Source organism: Budorcas taxicolor, chromosome 9 (genome assembly GCF_023091745.1).
Source record: "Budorcas taxicolor isolate Tak-1 chromosome 9, Takin1.1, whole genome shotgun sequence".
Classification (NCBI taxonomy): Eukaryota; Metazoa; Chordata; class Mammalia; order Artiodactyla; family Bovidae; genus Budorcas; species Budorcas taxicolor.
The window spans coordinates 29975049-29991608 of NC_068918.1; the positions used below are offsets into that span (position 1 = coordinate 29975049).

The following is a 16560-nucleotide window of genomic DNA, read 5'->3' on the forward strand; positions in this document are numbered from 1 at the left end:
GAGTGGTGAGAAAATGGATTTTAAGAAGTGCCTTCTCCTCTCAGATAAACTCGGTCTACAGCTTCAGCGGCTGCCTCAGCAATCTTCAGCTCAATGGGGCCTCCATCACCTCTGCGGCTCAGACGTTTAGTGTGACTCCCTGTTTCGAAGGTCCAATGGAAACAGGAACATACTTCTCAACAGAAGGAGGTTACGTGGTTCTAGGTAACAATGATTTACGTTAAAACATGAATCATGAAATACTTCTTTCCTGGAGATGGCTAACAGGGATATTGGGCCCAAAGTTAAAAGCCACAATAGCAAATTCAGCCCTTGAAAATGGTCACTTTTCATAAGGACCACTTTTCTCCTCTGCTGCCATCCAGATAGACACATGGACCATGCCAATCCCTGTTTGCTTTCCCCAGCCAGTGCTTCCCCACAGCTGGCAAGCCTCTTGGGATAGACCATCTTGGCTCCTTTAGACTTTCTGTGCTGCACCGTGGTCTAACCTGTGTGGGCTTTTGGCTACCTCACACACTGGGGTTTTCTCTGCTCCTTCCAAGCAGCACCCATTGTTTCTGCTAAGGAAAGTTCCACTTCCTCCCCTCTCCAGCAACTCCAGCAGACAAAGCTATCCTTAAAAAATTTTCTTTCTGGATTTTTATTCTCAACTCTTACTCTCACGCAACAAAGTTTTCATTGTGTGCCTCTGGTATGACAGTCCCTGTGCCAAGTGAGGGAACATAATGGTTCTAAAAATAAGGAAATAAAATCCTAAACAGACTACACACAGTCACCATCTAGTCCATTCCAACAGCATTCTGTAGAGCAACCATCAGGTGTGAGGAGGGCACTAGAACAGGTGCCGAGAAGGAAAACAGGAGAATGTTCCTGCCTTCAGCATGCCCTGAATAAAGACCTACAGTGCAGCCAGTTATCCCTCCTTAAACCATCCCCAGGTCCAACAGAATAGCCGGAGGCAATGTTTCGTCTCTTTGTCTAGTTCACGATTTTACTTGCCTTTCTCCTTAACCCACTCCGGCACTCTTGCCTGGAAAATCCCATGGGCGGAGGAGCCTGGTGGGCTGCAGTCCATGGGGTCGCTAAAAGTCAGACACAACTGAGCAACTTCACTTTCACTTTTCACTTTCATGCACTGGAGAAGGAAATGGCAACCCACTCCAGTGTTCTTGCCTGGAGAATCTCAGGGACAGCGGAGCCTGGTGGGCTGCCGTCTATGGGGTCGCAAAGAGTCAGACATGACTGAAGCAACTTAGCAGCAGCAGCAGCAGCTCCTTCTTTATCCCTACTAAAACACCAACAGGCACATTCCTCTGCCTTTCGTTGAATTTCAGTGAAAAGAACTCAAAGGTTTAGACAGTCCGAAAAGCATAGCAACCTGCACAATTTATGTTCTCAATAAACATTAATAACAGGAAAACTTTTAAAAATGACCTATAAGAAGCCATGTGAAGTGAACACGATTAAGATGCCCACCTTTGCAGTGAGTCTCTTGGAGTGAACACAGCTATTCTTAAGAATTCATTTTCTTGAATCACTGCAAAAACAGCTCCTAACCGCTTTTGCTATTCTTACTTTCTCTTTCCTCCCAAATGCTCTGCAGCACTGGCTCCAGTGATCTTTTTTAAGAATTATTTTAAATACAGATCCGATCAGGTCACCTCCTATGCTCATTGTCTGCAGTATAAAGTCTTATCTTCCCTTCTGGAGCCCTGGAGCCCTTCCCCGTGTGGCTCCTGCTGGCCTTCTCTACTCATCCTCCCTCCACCCTCGCTCGCAGGCTTCAGCAGTGCTCTCCAGACATCCCAGACTCTGCACTTGTGTTCAGACCAGTTCTTCCTAGTTAGCTCTTTCCTGCTTCTCACTTTTGAAATAATAAATCGTCCTGCTAGTTGGAATCAATTTTTTCTCACCTGAGCTCCCATAGCCATGACAAATTTTCAGCGTGCTGTTTCCACCCCACACTCCAGACCCGCTCAGAGCTTTCCAGTGTGTTTGACATGGAAAATGACACTTTCCACCTATCTACTGAAAAATGCGTCAAACTTTCCAAAAGAGATACCAAAAATATGAGATTATGAAATCATGCCATGGTTACAAACTTTAGGTTGCTGTTCTTGAGAACTAATAGTATTTCTCTCCACAGATGAGTCTTTCAATATTGGATTGAAGTTTGAGATTGCATTTGAAGTCCGTCCCAGAAGCAGTTCTGGAACCCTTGTTCACGGCCACAGTGTCAATGGGGAATACCTAAATGTTCACATGAAAAATGGACAGGTAGTATGTTACAAACTGTTTTAACAAGTCTGTCTTCTCTGACCTTGGATTCTAGATCTGAAGCAGTATTTTATTTCACAGAATTATTTCGTCGATCTTTCCTAACTGAGGGGAAAAACAAACAACAGGGAAGCTAAAACATAAAATTTAAATGCAGGCAATTTTTGGATTCAGATTCATATGTTGGGAATTGACTTGATTAGAGCAAAGAGCCATGAAATTGTGGCAAAGCCCAAAAAATCAATAATTAAAAAGTTTTAATAAAAGAATCAGAAGAGGAATTTTTTACAACAAATGGAAGCAGCAAACGTTCATCTGTCTATAATATGTATGCATACCACACATACATTCTTTTCAGCTGCTAAAAATAAAAACAATTGTTATAATTAAACACCACTTTCATCCTTAAATAATATTACTAAGGAACATTCATGAGAGTATTCAAAAAAATATGAAGCATATTTTCATCAATGTCCCTAACTTAATATAATTTTCATTTGAGTTCCAGTATATTCTATAAAACCATATAACATGAAAACAAATCCTTATATGGTGCTTACTGTATGTCAAATACTATTCTAAATGCTTTATATAGATTAAACCATTTAATCCCAATGACCCTGTGAAGTAAGTATTACAGTTATCACCCTTATTTTGCAAATGAGAAAACATGGCACAGAGCGAGGGACGTAGGAGCGCCTGAGTATGAGTCCAGGCAGTCTGGCTCTAGAGTCCAGCTCTTCCTCAGAGCTTCACCTGCCTTGTACAGCACATTCCATCTTTAAAGGAATTCATTGTGCTATCTTACTGTTCCTCTGCCACCTTTTCTCTCCAGTGTCTTTATTTTGTTCTCTTTCTGAGGAACACATTTTCTCTAGTCTACTGAACAGTGACCCCTTGTGTTCAAATTGCAAAGCTAATGTCTGGATGTTCAAAGTTTTGCTTCCCTGTGGTAAATGTAAGAAATCTCATCTTATCTCAATGAGGAGAAATGAAATAAAATTCCACAATGTGCCCTATTTTTTGCAGGTCATAGTGAAAGTCAACAATGGCATCAGAGACTTTTCCACCTCAGTGACACCCAAGCAGAGTCTCTGTGATGGCAGATGGCACAGAATTACAGGTGAGGAAAGCCGTGTCCTGGGTTTCCCTGATAAAGTGAGCCTGTACACCCACCTCTGACATGATGACTTGAAAGAACTTAGTCTGTGTAACATATGACAGAATAGGTAATAACTGACAGTCTAAAAGTAGTCAAGAAAAGAGAATCAAATGTGCTAAAATGTGTATATTGAATCCACATGTGATTTGAAAATATTAATGCTGCCAAAATAGTCATGGAGTTGTTTAAATAATGCATTATTTATGAAGCAAAGAAAAAGTATCAGAAAGCATATTCTAAATATTCTCCCTTTCAAAGGAAAATTTTACAGTGATTGGTTAGACACTGATGTTTTCAGTGATTAGAGGGAAGTGTATGGTTTATTCTGGAATAAATAAAAGCTATTGCTGTAATCAGTTATTCCCTTTCATGTGAAAATTAATCACCTCAATATCACTTATGACCACTCTTTTCCCTGTATTTCAGTTATTAGAGATTCAAATGTGGTTCAGTTGGATGTAGACTCTGAAGTGAACCACGTGGTTGGACCCCTAAATCCAAAACCAGTTGATCACAGGGAGCCTGTGTTTGTTGGAGGTGTTCCAGGTAAGAGTTATTTAAAGTGACGAGTTTCCAAATCCAAAAAAACACTTAAGTTGTCATCATTGTTATTACAGTATTAAGAGTTGAGCTATGTGTTTTTATAATTCACCTAGTAACTCCAAGAATTTTATATACAATATCCCTTCATAGGGGACTTTCCCAGGTGGTGCAGTGGTAAATAACCTGCCTGCCAATGCAGGAGATGCAAGAGATGTGGGTTCAGTCCCTAGGTCAGGGCAATCCCTTGGAGGAGGAAATGGCAATCCGTTCCAGTGTTCTTGCCTGGGAAATTGCATGGACAGAGGAGCCTGGAGGATACAGTCCCTGGGGTCACAGAGTCGGACAGGACTGAGCGACTGAGCACACACATATCCTTTCATAGGAAAATGTATACTGACAATTAGGAAGCACACAGCTCATCCAAGCACCAAAACAAAGTAACAGATGAGAACTACACGGGGCATCCTAAACAAAGTAACAGATGAGAACTACACGCTGCATTCCAAACGGCAGATAGGGCCCTCCTTCTGCTGTATCTGCTGAATGTTCTCTTCTCTTGACACACACCTCTCACATACAGCAAAACACACTGTTTTCTCTCTTACACAAAGAAAAATTTGTTACTGCTGCTGTAGGATCTGAGAACCTTAGAAGACTAAAAGTTTGGTGAATTACTCCTCTTCCACACTAAGAGAGAATACACAGTTCTTCCCGTCCAGGACTAGTGTGAAACGTGAAAACAGCTGCAGACCATAAGTTCTGTTGTTCCTACATAGTGACATTCCCTAAGAGAGGTTCCCAGCTGCAGTTCTGTAAACATCATTGTAACATCAGTGCTGTCATCTGCCAAGAATGGTGCATAGTCCCGGATGGTGATGGGGCACGTATGGACCCCCCACAGTTACTTTAAGCCTCTAAAGCAGGGACCATGACCTTCTGTTGCAAGTGTTTATTTCACACACTTCATTCACTTGGGAAAACTGAATGATAAAGGTAGCATGAGGGAAAAATCAAGCTTTTACAACTGGAATTTGGTGAGAATTTAAAGGAAAAACTTAATATAGTTTTTCTTTGCATCCTAACTATACTATTTTAGACTGACCCATGTAAAGGCAAATAATGCTTTAACCAACAGAGGGAGAAAGATTAAGCATCCAGTCTTGGGTACTCACAAAATAGTAGCAACTAAGCAGTCCTCTGCTTTGTAATGTGGATTTTTCAAAATGCCAGTATAGACAATAACAACTCATTGATGAAATAGGAGACCCTCAAAAAGCAATCTTTCTCCTTTACTTCTATTATCCACTCCTGTCTCCATTCCTTAGTCCTCTCCTCCTGCTCCAGGCTTCAGTTCTGAAATACTGGCAAAGACCACACTGCACTTGGTGCAGGTAGTGAGGAAGATGGGTGCTGTCAGTCCTTCCATTTCTGCACGTTGCTTTCTTCCTGGAGATCACAACATAGTTTAAAATATTGCAGGTTCCCAGAGGCCTACAGGATCAAAGTCAGCCTAGCATGCAACGTCTTCTCTCTCCCCACTTTGCCCCCTTGCCTCTAGGGCCTCCCCCTACCTCCTGGGGCTTGCAGTTCTCTGAATGTTCAGTGGTGAACTTTGCTCCAGGCCTTCACACAGAGCACAAGGCCTCAATTTCTAGAAAATGCTCTTCTTTCTTGCTTCTCCCACTTCTCCACCAAGTGAACTCCTATTGACCTTGAGGATCCAGCTCACAAGCTTCTTACACACATGCCCCACCCCACCTCACCCTGAATATCACTTTTATGGCACTCACTGCAGAGTATGATTGAAGCTAAATAGCATACTCCTTGCTTCCAGAGAGCATGACTTCATCACACAACAAACGTGTACATGCTGTCGCTTCAGTCGTGTCCAACTCTTTGCCACCCAATAGACTATAGCCCGCCAGGGTCCTCTGTCCACGGGGATTCTCCAGGCAAGAATACTGGAGTGGGTTGCCATTCCCTTCTCCAGATCTTCCTGACCCAGGGATCCAACCTGCATCTCTTATGCCTCCTGCATTGGCAGGCAGTTTCTTTACCACTCGCGCCACCTGGGATACTGAGTGTCTGTTAAGCACTGTGCTAGGCTCCAGGAGATGGACCAAACAAGCATGGCCCTCCCTCACAGAAGTTACAGTATTTGTTCTTTGCACCCGAAGTGCTTACTGCATCATTCAGACACATATTTCTCTCTCTGATTTCTGTTTTTTTGAGTCTCATTCCAGCATGACACACTGCCATCATCTCTCACTACAAGACTTGCTCCATAGGCTGGCTGGGCAGGATATACCTGAAGCCAAATTCTGCCTACCTGAGACATATCATGAATAGCAAATTTGAGCTAGTGAGCCAGTACACAGGAATTAGCAAGGCCGGTGAGGCCTACCCACCAGCCTGCACCACTGCAGCTTTTAACTCCATCTACAGATCATGCAGCAAGTCTAGGACAAGAGGAAGCGTAATTTAAGCTGAATGTCATTAATTACATAATTTTTGAGCTGTTCAGGATTAACTCCACTAAAAAAATGTCAGAAACTGGGGCATGAAAAAGAATAACTAAAGGAAATTAGGCATAAGCAAAACCACTGTATGTCCTGAAATCTTAGAATCCCAACCAGTGCTCTTATACCAGGCAGAGCTCTGGTAACACACTATTTCTATCAACAAAGAGTTAATGCATTGAAATTCATGAACTTTGTATCAGAAAATTCAACTGTATTGTATGATCATTTAAAAATCAAAATGAGAAGTTAAGTTTTTGAGTTAGCAACTATTCATTCCTCTGCTGAAAATCTTGCATTATTCTGTATATAGTCAAGCTTTTAACCTGAGGAATGTTTGCTCTTAAAATCATGTATTGATTTTATTAATCAATTACTTAGGGTTCTGGGGCACTTTGCCACCACTGTAATAAATTGTATAGTGAATTATGCAAACCATAATTTCTATATGAACTGTTTCCTCTAGAATTTGTCCCCCGTGAACCAAACAGTGGTAAGCCTGGGCAGATTCAAAATCCATGTTCTAAAACTAGTATCTACAATGAACAGAAGAGATGTTTTACCCCTTATATTCTTTCCTGTTCACTCTTTATTCTGATGATGTACATATACTGTTCAGTCTTGAAGAATGACAAAAGTATGACAAAGTCATACTAATCTAGAGACAAGGGGAATTGACCTCTTAGGCCACTTCCAAATCTAAAACTTGATGCTTATCATTCTAAATATGAAATACTATTTCCATCATTTTCAATAAACAAGCTTCTGCATATTCTTAATCTACATTACTTAGAAAACTTATTACAGCCCCTTGATGGTATTTAACTTGCTGTCCTTTTTTATGTTCTTTCCCAAGTTACTGATTTCTGAGTGTTTTCCATCTTTTTATCTGCCACTGTTCACATAGCTGTTTTGTACATAATTATAACTTTGACTAAATGGATTTTAATTTCATGATATTCCTAAGCTCCCTAAATTGCTTTAAATTATATTGCTTCTATCATTTCAACACATTTAATTGTGTCTGTACAATTAATAAGCACAAGGCTTCTTCCAGATCGCTAATTAAGATAAGGGGAGAAAGTTCCTCTGGCATACCCCAGGGCACCTGTACCCACACGAAGACTAGGCTAGTTATCTTTATCCTATTTATAGTTCTTAAACCGTGAGAGCTCAGGAAAATTAAAATTTAGTTTATTTGAATTCATTATTTTCTCATTATATTTTATGAGCTTGGCAAAAATGTGGAGGATTAAGGATGAAGGGTAATGGTACGAATTAAACAGAAACATTAACCAATTCCAAGAAGAGTCTGGAAGCTGACTTTTCTTTCCTGTCTCAGTAAATCATACAAAATAAGTGAGGCCCAGGTGAAATTAACTCTAAAAAGCATAAGCAAATCCTGAAAACTCACTGCTGAGATTTTACTTGTAAGTGGTAAATTTCAGTGGTAAATACCCAGCTGAATTATACTCAAAACTCTAAAATTACTACATGTTCATATTACTTCAAAAACAGATAATATTCCTTAAAAATAAGTAAATTACTGTATTCCATCTTTGACATGTAGATCATCGTGATAATCTAAGTGGTTATGACGTTATTTTTGCCACAAAGTAGTATTTGGGCTTGGGATGCCTCGATTGCAAACTTGGTGTTCATTTCTTTTTCCAGAGTCTCTACTGACACCACGCTTGGCCCCTGGCAGACCCTTCACAGGCTGCATCCGTCACTTCGTGATTGACGGGCGCCCAGTGAGCTTCAGTAAAGCAGCCCTGGTCAGCGGTGCCGTGAGCATCAACTCCTGTCCAGCAGCCTGACACAGCAGAGCCATCCAAGCACCAAGTTCTTTAGAGCACTGAAAGAAACACAAGGCCAGCCAGGAGGAGTGGCAGTGCTTCCTCTCGGTAGAAGCTTTCATCTAGTTGAGCAGGACTTATGAGTCATCAGGGACTGGATGTTTATTATTTCTTACTTGGATTCTTACCTTGGATCCAAAATGTCTGCCATGGATAACAATCAAAGGAGCGTTAAACTTACCCGTATTTTATAACTTCCTGCTGGTGAAATTCCTGTTCCTGTTTCTAATAAAATAGAGGGGATTCTAAATAAACACTGGCACATATTTTTAAAGTGTGGCTAGATCCTCAGATTCCTCTTTCATTTAGGGATGATAACATTCAACTTAAACCAAACTGTCTTTAGTATACTTCCTTTATCCTGAAAAGATTTACTGATTTACATAAAACCTAAAATTAGATGATCAGATTTGCTTTTACCACTTTGGTCTATCAGGATAGCAAGAATATTTTAGGCTTATCAAGGTTTAATAAATTTCTAACAAATTATCAGAATGGTAATTTGTTTCCAGATAAGGAAAAAAAAAATGCCTCAATCAAATAAATGCTTCCTTTTTTTCCCCTTACTTCCTTAAAAGAAAAATAAATTGTGTGAGGAGAGGTTCTTGTAGGATATTGGTACAGTGCATTTTGTAGGAATCATGAAGGAGATTATATAGCAAAGAGTAAGACAAAATCATGCATCCACTTAAAAGTATAAAAGTCCTTTTATTAAAAGTTTTTTCCCCACATACCTGCAACACAAATAGTCTTATTTATAAAATGTTATAATCATATTAAGGTAAATATAGTAATAAAATCTAGAAAAGGAAAAATTGGCTTTACTAGCTGATAGGATATTAAAATATAGAAACTGAAATAAAAGAATTATACATGAAAAGAAAATCAGCGTTGAAGACAAAATGAGAAAATAGGCCCTCATATCAACAGAACTGAAGGTATGTAAGAGGAGTAACTGGGGGTATGGGGAGGAAGTATAAAATGTTTGAGGAATTACTAAGGGAATAAAATAATCTCTTACATATGCATATGTAATTATTTACATTCCCCTACTACGCTCATGTCTCTGATACATTAATAATAATGATGATGATCAATGAAAATAGCTAATATCTACTCATAGAGGACTTACTAAGTGCCAGCCTCACAATAAGGTAAATGGAAGTAGGTTTCACTTGATCATCACACATCCTATGAGGCAGCATTTGCAGATGAGAACCTGAGATTCAGAACTGTTAAATAACGTGCCAGCTGTCATCCAGCTAGACTGAGGAGCCAGATTGGTAACAGGACCGCTGCCTACCTCCAGAGCCAGCATGAGTGTCCCCTTCCTTCTTGCCTCCAGGGGACTGTCTGCCATCGGGCCAGCCCTCAGCTGGTCTCCAAAGCTGGAGTCACAAACTCAACCACTTACCAAGCCAGAAAGATACACGAGTGAAGCTGGTTGGGTCTGACAGAAAATCAAAAGGGCACTTGCCATGGCTCATCTAGAAGGGCAGCAGGTACTCAGCCAATTATTACCATAAAAGAACACAAGTCTTAAAGGGCCAGAGTTTCCAAAAGAAGACGGAAATGTGCAATTTGAGGGGCTTGAAATGGCCTGATTTTTCAGTTAGTAACTAATTACAAACAACAGCAATTAAAATGACAAAAACACTGGGCAGACCAAACAAAACCTTCTGAGAGCTAAGGGGCTCTGGGCTAATGTGGTTTCTGGGCTAAAGACTCTGAATCCAGTCGGGCCTTAACTTGTATAGGTTGAACCAATGCTTCAAACACACTAAGCCCTCACGGTATTTCCTACACTACATCCAAGCAGGAGGCAGTAGCCCTGAAACACCCTACCATTTTCTTTTCCCAAAATTTTCCTGAGACATCCTACAGGGCCCTTCTGTCCCTTCATTCTCAGCAGTGGTCCAAAGTCAACTCCACCAGCCAAGCTGCAGACTGGCTGGACCTCCAGTAGTTCTAGCTGGTGTGTACACAGACTCACATGTATGCAGACTAAACCACAAAAATCCTTCTGTTTAATATCTTCTCTACAATTACAAGGCCACTGCTTTGCAGTTGGTATTTCACACTTATGCTCGGCAAAGAACCTACTGGCCCCTATCTGCTGACCTGGTTAACAACCACATGATGACATTCAGAAACTTTTGAGTTTACCATTTATCAAAGCTTGGTTCAGTTCTTAGGTGGGACCTCATCTCTCAACTTCCGTCTAGGGAGAAGTTGTCCTTTCTTTTAATCATAGTATATTGAAACTTCATATAGAGAAACATGGATGGATGTTCGGAGTAATTTTGACTGGTTGTCATTCATGACCCCTGCCTGTTCAAAGCATCTTCAAAATGAGGCCTCCCATAGCCCCGGTTTGAAGGAGCAGCCTATTCGGGCCTGTACCCTACCGTCCTTATCTCATGGCCACAGCTGATTGGCAGAGGGCACCCTCCAACAGCTTTACAGTGAAGCAACATCCCATTATCCAGTGGTGTGAAAAGATGAGTTCCAACAACTGAACATTTTCGCATGAAACCGTGACATGCAAAACACAAAGTATCAAGCACATAGCAATAAAAGCTGAAGCACAAATGATCTCATCTAGAAGTACGGTTTTAAGTGTTTACCATACACATTTAAAGACACAACACTTCTCATTCTATAAACATACAACAATATATATACACCTCCAGTCCACAGGGTCACAAAGAGCCAGACATGACTGAAGCAACTTAGCCCACACACACACCTTTTGTCCATTAAGAACCACCTCAGTTCTGGGCTCACAGTTTGTAAAGGGATATCTCAGAAGACACTGGGCTATTTCTGTTCCCTGGGCCCTATTGTATGTAAATGGCAGTACAGGGTGTTAAGTAGGGTCTTTGCTTACCTTAATCGGTGAATACAGACTTCAACTAAGACCATAAAACAGTAAATGCATAGTTCAGGTTTACCACACTGAGGCGTGAAGCCAATCCCTTCTCTTTAGGACTGGCTCAGAGAGGTCATTTCAGTATAAGCAGTAAAACCACAATGCCCCCAACATACCATAACACACACACACACACACACACACACACACACACACACACACACACACACACAGAGGACTGGCTCAGAGAGGTCATTTCAGTATAAGCAGTAAAACCACAATGCCCTCAACATACCACCACACACACACACACACACACACACACACACACACACCCCACACAGTCTGTGTAAAGAAAGGCAACAGTAGAGATACTGTCCTGCATGCCCAGTTTCATGAATTTTGTCTATTATCCACTGATGTGTCGCAAAAACCTAGAACAGTACCTGACATGTAGGTATGTGCTCAATATATATTCTTTGAACAAATTTCAGGAAAGCAAAGTTTCCATAAAAGTTACCCCCTCATCTTGCCTCCCAAGGCAATCACTTATAAAGTACTTGGCAATCTTCAAAAAGGAAAAAGTGATACTGACTCCTTCACTTGGGTTCTCCTGAGCCCTAGGGATCTCTGATTTGCCTCAATTTATGCAGACAATCCCCGGAGGAGGGCATGGCAACCCACTCCAGTATTCCTGACTGGAGAATCCTGTGGACAAAGGAGCCTGACGGGCTACAAAGGGTTACAAAGAGTCACACATGACTGAAGCAACTTAGCATAGAGAGAGTACCAAGGAAAAAATGGCATATCGTATCAGCGTTCCCTCAAGTCTTTAGTAACTTTTCAAGTCTTGAAAAGTAGACGAAAATGTTGGCTACCACGGATAAGGTCATTCAATTTATAAACTTCATAGCACCAGAGGACACCATTCCCAGAGGATACTACCGGGGGCAGGATGGTGTGGGTAGAGTTGTAGATGAGTTTTATAGGTGAAAGCCTGATAATCTGCCAAACCATGGGGTGGGCAGGTTACTTCCCCTCCTTGGATGCAGTTTAGTTACTTAGAATCAGTTTAAGCTTTGCTACAGCAGATTCAGAGCAGCCTTCAGTCCACAGCTATCCTCCACTCCAGACCCACCCCCGCTGAGGCAGTATCTAACTGATATATCATTAAATGATCTTTCCACTATGGTTGAACACAAATTACTCCCAGCCTTGTATGAGCTCGGAGGAATTTTTCATGACTCCTTTCTCCGTTCTCATCACGTTTTCCCCAGCCTTAGGCAATTTCCTTTAAGGATTTTGTTCTCTTCCTTTAAGGCATCTTCAATTTTTGTTTGGCAGATAATTAAGTTACTCATGAATCACCTTGATTCTCTCAAGTCTTATTTTTAAGCTTTGTTAATGTTCACGTATATTAGTTTTTAGTCTACTGCTAGTGCAGACCTATTAAGATATATGATCTTTCTGAGGCCTCTATTCAATGCCACACATGTCCACGAAGTCTTTCCAATCTGGCTGGTTGGAATTCAGACACCTTTCACCACTATGTGAGCTCTCAGAATTTCTCCATTTATAAATCCCTGATGAAAAGTGTTTCTTTTCACCTCATGTAGCACACATGCATCTATGTCCATGTAACTACAGATAATAAGCCTTTCATTTAAAAAGGCTTATGTACAAGCCTTATGTAATGTAGGAAGTAGACAAGAAACTGGGGAAACTATCTGTCACTAAAGTCAGTCTTCTGGAAAAAAGAAAATTTTATAGAATGAAGGGTGGCAACCATCAAGAGGAAACGCAAGCAAGCTGAGTTTCTTGGAACCATTACAAGAAGAAAAAGAAAACTGAAAAAGCTGGCCTAGACTTCAAAACTGAACCTTAAGTCTAATCAAATAAAAAGATCCATCTGAAGTTTCTCAATACTAACTATAGACAATTTGAAGATGACTGGCTGGGACTTGAGGTAGTGTGATGAGGAGACATCATTATTCCTTGGGGTCAGAATCATAGCCTTGACCTCATTATAATAAAGTTAACCAATAACCTGAGCTCCCTTATGATAGCAGTATATATGCTTTGCAGAATAACCATGGACTAAGAATCTCCTTTGGTCTTGGGTATTATTCCAAAATGCATAACCCACAGGGTTCCATTATACTCACCCAGTATAATCATTCCTGGGCAGAACATTATCAAAAGACAGAAACTGGCTTGGGGTATGCAAGTGAAAGGGTTCAGCTAAGTAGCAATTCAAATATAAGCAAAGGAAACCAGCCCAAAACACATTAAGCGTTGAGGATGAGCCCTTCCTATCTGATAATCAAGGTGACTTAAGCTTCACCATGAATTATTGATATTAATGATCCACTGTGAGCAAGATGATCTCGAAGGTGCTTTCTAACTGTGAAATATTAGTCTGTCTTATCTATCAAACATAACTGATGACTTCTCACTGCACACATTTTACAGACTACATTTCTGTCTTTCCCAACTAAAAGGAAATATTTCAACTATTGTCATCATCCAAAGGTGCCACCACTTTTATTTGTTTACCAGATCATAAGATGATACTGGCCCATTACCCTTGACCTAGTCAGACCTCTACAAAAGACTTAATGGTGCTATTTGGGATGCATTTCCTTGCTGCTTTGTGCAGGTGGCTTTCGCATTGTTGCATAGACAGTGATGGGAACATCGGTTATTGTCAGGCAATGACTTCCAGGGCATCTTCGGAGTTGCCTAAATAAAACAACAAATGACATGTAGTGAGATATAAAAAAGGAAATTTTCTTTCAGAGCACCAAAGTTTGAATGCATATTCAGCTAAGTCATTTTGAAATCTCTCAATGTCAGAAAATAATTATAACACAGTGGCACTAATGGAGCAGACATTTTAGACTTACATTGCAAAGAAATTGTTGCTAAATAGTTAGCAACATACATTTAATCAAAGGAAATTTATAAATATAAAGATAACCTTCCATACGTTCATTCTGAAAGGTATGCAGTGATTACTTAATAGCCAAGAAAACTGGAAGGGGAAGTGCATAGTTGTAAACCTAAGTGATAATACGATGGCAATTCATATGTATATGCATCTTAAAATCACTCCAGTTGAGTGATTTAAAAACTAGACCATTTGCAGAAAAATATAAAACTGAACATATGACTCCATGTACTATTCAAATGTCGATAGGATCCCAAGTTTAAAAGAGCCTTAAATGACATCTAGTCCAAAAATACACCGAGTGCTTGAATTTCCTTTCCAACATCCCCACCAAACAATAACCCAACCTTAAACATTTCTAAAGACTGCTGCTGCTGCTGCTGCTGCTGCTGCTGCTAAGTCGCTTCAGTCGTGTCCGACTCTGTGCGACCCCAGAGACGGCAGCCCACCAGGCTTCACCGTCCCTGGGATTCTCCAGGCAAGAATACTGAATTGGGTTGCCATTCCCTTCTCCAATGCATGAAAGTAAAAAGTGAAAGTGAAGTCGCTCAGTCGTGTCTGACCCCCAGCGACCCCATGGACTGCAGCCTTCCAGGCTCCTCCATCCATGGGATTTTCCAGGCAAGAGTACTGGAGTGGGGTGCCATTGCCTTCTCCGTTTCTAAAGACTAGTGATAACTATTTCTGTTTTATACCTGAACAACTCTGATGTTTAAAGTTACCTCCCTTATTAAGTTTAAATTCATGTTCTGAAAATCTCCAAGCCATGAGAAATCAATATACTATTTGCTATGGTAAACAGCAGAAAAAATCCTATTCTAGTTTTCTTCAATTTTGCAAAAATAATTTTGTTTCATAGAATCTACACTTCTGTATCACTGACCTTCTGCCAAATGTCAAGTAAAAGTCAAAGTGACACTAAATCTGAGGTCTGAGTTTTTTCACATTTTATAGCCTTAAGCCTAGAACAGTGCCCTGCACACAAAAAACACTGAGGTCTGCTTATTTGATGGGATGTTATATAATCTTGAAACTATGAATAGCAAAATCAAGATAAATATTTACCCCAAAAAAATGGTCTACCATTCAGACTTACAGAGGTATAATACACAGACTATGCTAAGAAAACCTAGGCTCTGTGAAGATTAATTTCAGGGGACTTCCCTGGCAGTCCAGTGGTTAACACTTCACCTTCCAAGGCAGGGGGTGTGGGTTCAATCCCTGGTCAGGGACCTAAGATCCCACATGCCCTGCAGTGAAAAGTGGAAACATAAAACAGAAGCAATACTGTAATAAATTCAATAAAGACTTTTTAAAAAATGGTCAACACCAAAGAAAAAAAAGCCTTTATAAAAAATACCAATTTAATAACAGCAATATTCTGGGGCTTCTTTCTTACTAATTCAGTGTTAACTAAAGCTCATATTGATGATAGCCATATATGTCTCCTCAGTTATTAGGGTAAGAAGACTTTTTACCTGGTTGGTAACATCTCTTTCCCATTACAGGCAGCACTGGAGCTCAGTCCAGGCTCCAGCCCCACTGAAGAATCTCCCCCTTCCACCGGAAAGCTCCTTGGCTGAGTCCCAAACCGAAAAGGCATAATTCACTGAAAACCTAGGTTAAAAAGTTAAAATAAGGGAGATGAGAAGTGAGCTGTTTTCAAAAAGCTCTTCAGAATTTTTAACATTAATTCTGCTACAGGCACATAGAAACATTCTGAAAAATGACATTTTTAAAGATCTATAAAAGTGCATATACACTCTATTTATACAACTCTCTCTTACACACAATTTTAAGTCTTGAGCAAATATAAAATGGCCACTAGATGATAAAATGGCCACTAGATGATAAAATTAAATTGTGCCCTATGGTTAACATAACTGAAATCCATTTCTGTTACATGAAAAATAACTATCTGACTTTGACTGGTTATGGCAACAACAGGCTTGATCTCTCTGCCTCTCTGCCTATCTAAGCACTTCTTTTCCTTTGATACACAGCCGTTTCACATCTACATGATATCCACAGCTATTCCTCTGTCCCTCGTGACCATTCGGTAACCCCTGCTCCTCCACATTTACAGTGCATTAGTAAAGAAAGTGACATAGGAGACTTGGATTGACCTGGATTCAAATCCTGGTTCTGCCACTTCCCAACTATGTAATCTTAGTAAAGATACTTAACCAAGTATGTTTTCAAAAATAAACTGAGCTTAGTAATAGTATCCACCTCCAGGGTAATAATGAGGATTAAATGAAGTAATACATGTAAAATGCAGTGCATAAGACATAGTACATGCTCAATAGATGTTAACTATTATTACTCAGCAGTTGCTGAGCATCATTAAATATAAATACATATACAATGCAATG

At 40.3% G+C, this 16560-nt stretch overlaps 1 protein-coding gene and 1 long non-coding RNA gene across 2 annotated transcripts in view; one reads left to right on the forward strand and one right to left on the reverse strand.

Moving 5' to 3' along the window:
* LAMA4 (laminin subunit alpha 4) overlaps nt 1-8604 on the forward strand; it is a 144324-nt gene extending 135720 nt beyond the window's left edge. The window contains exons 34-38 of the mRNA XM_052645687.1: nt 45-204; nt 2150-2280; nt 3310-3403; nt 3869-3988; nt 8179-8604. Of these exons, the coding sequence (XP_052501647.1) occupies nt 45-204; nt 2150-2280; nt 3310-3403; nt 3869-3988; nt 8179-8324 (651 nt within the window). The 3' untranslated portion in view covers nt 8325-8604. The remainder of the gene's footprint in view (nt 1-44; nt 205-2149; nt 2281-3309; nt 3404-3868; nt 3989-8178) is intronic.
* Nucleotides 8605-13751: 5147 nt separating this feature from the next.
* On the reverse strand, nt 13752-15802 carry LOC128053402 (uncharacterized). The gene is made up of 2 exons (XR_008199919.1): nt 15664-15802; nt 13752-13977 (listed from the first exon to the last, which is right to left on the reverse strand). It is a non-coding gene; the product is annotated as an uncharacterized LOC128053402 (long non-coding RNA).
* Nucleotides 15803-16560: the final 758 nt, after the last annotated feature.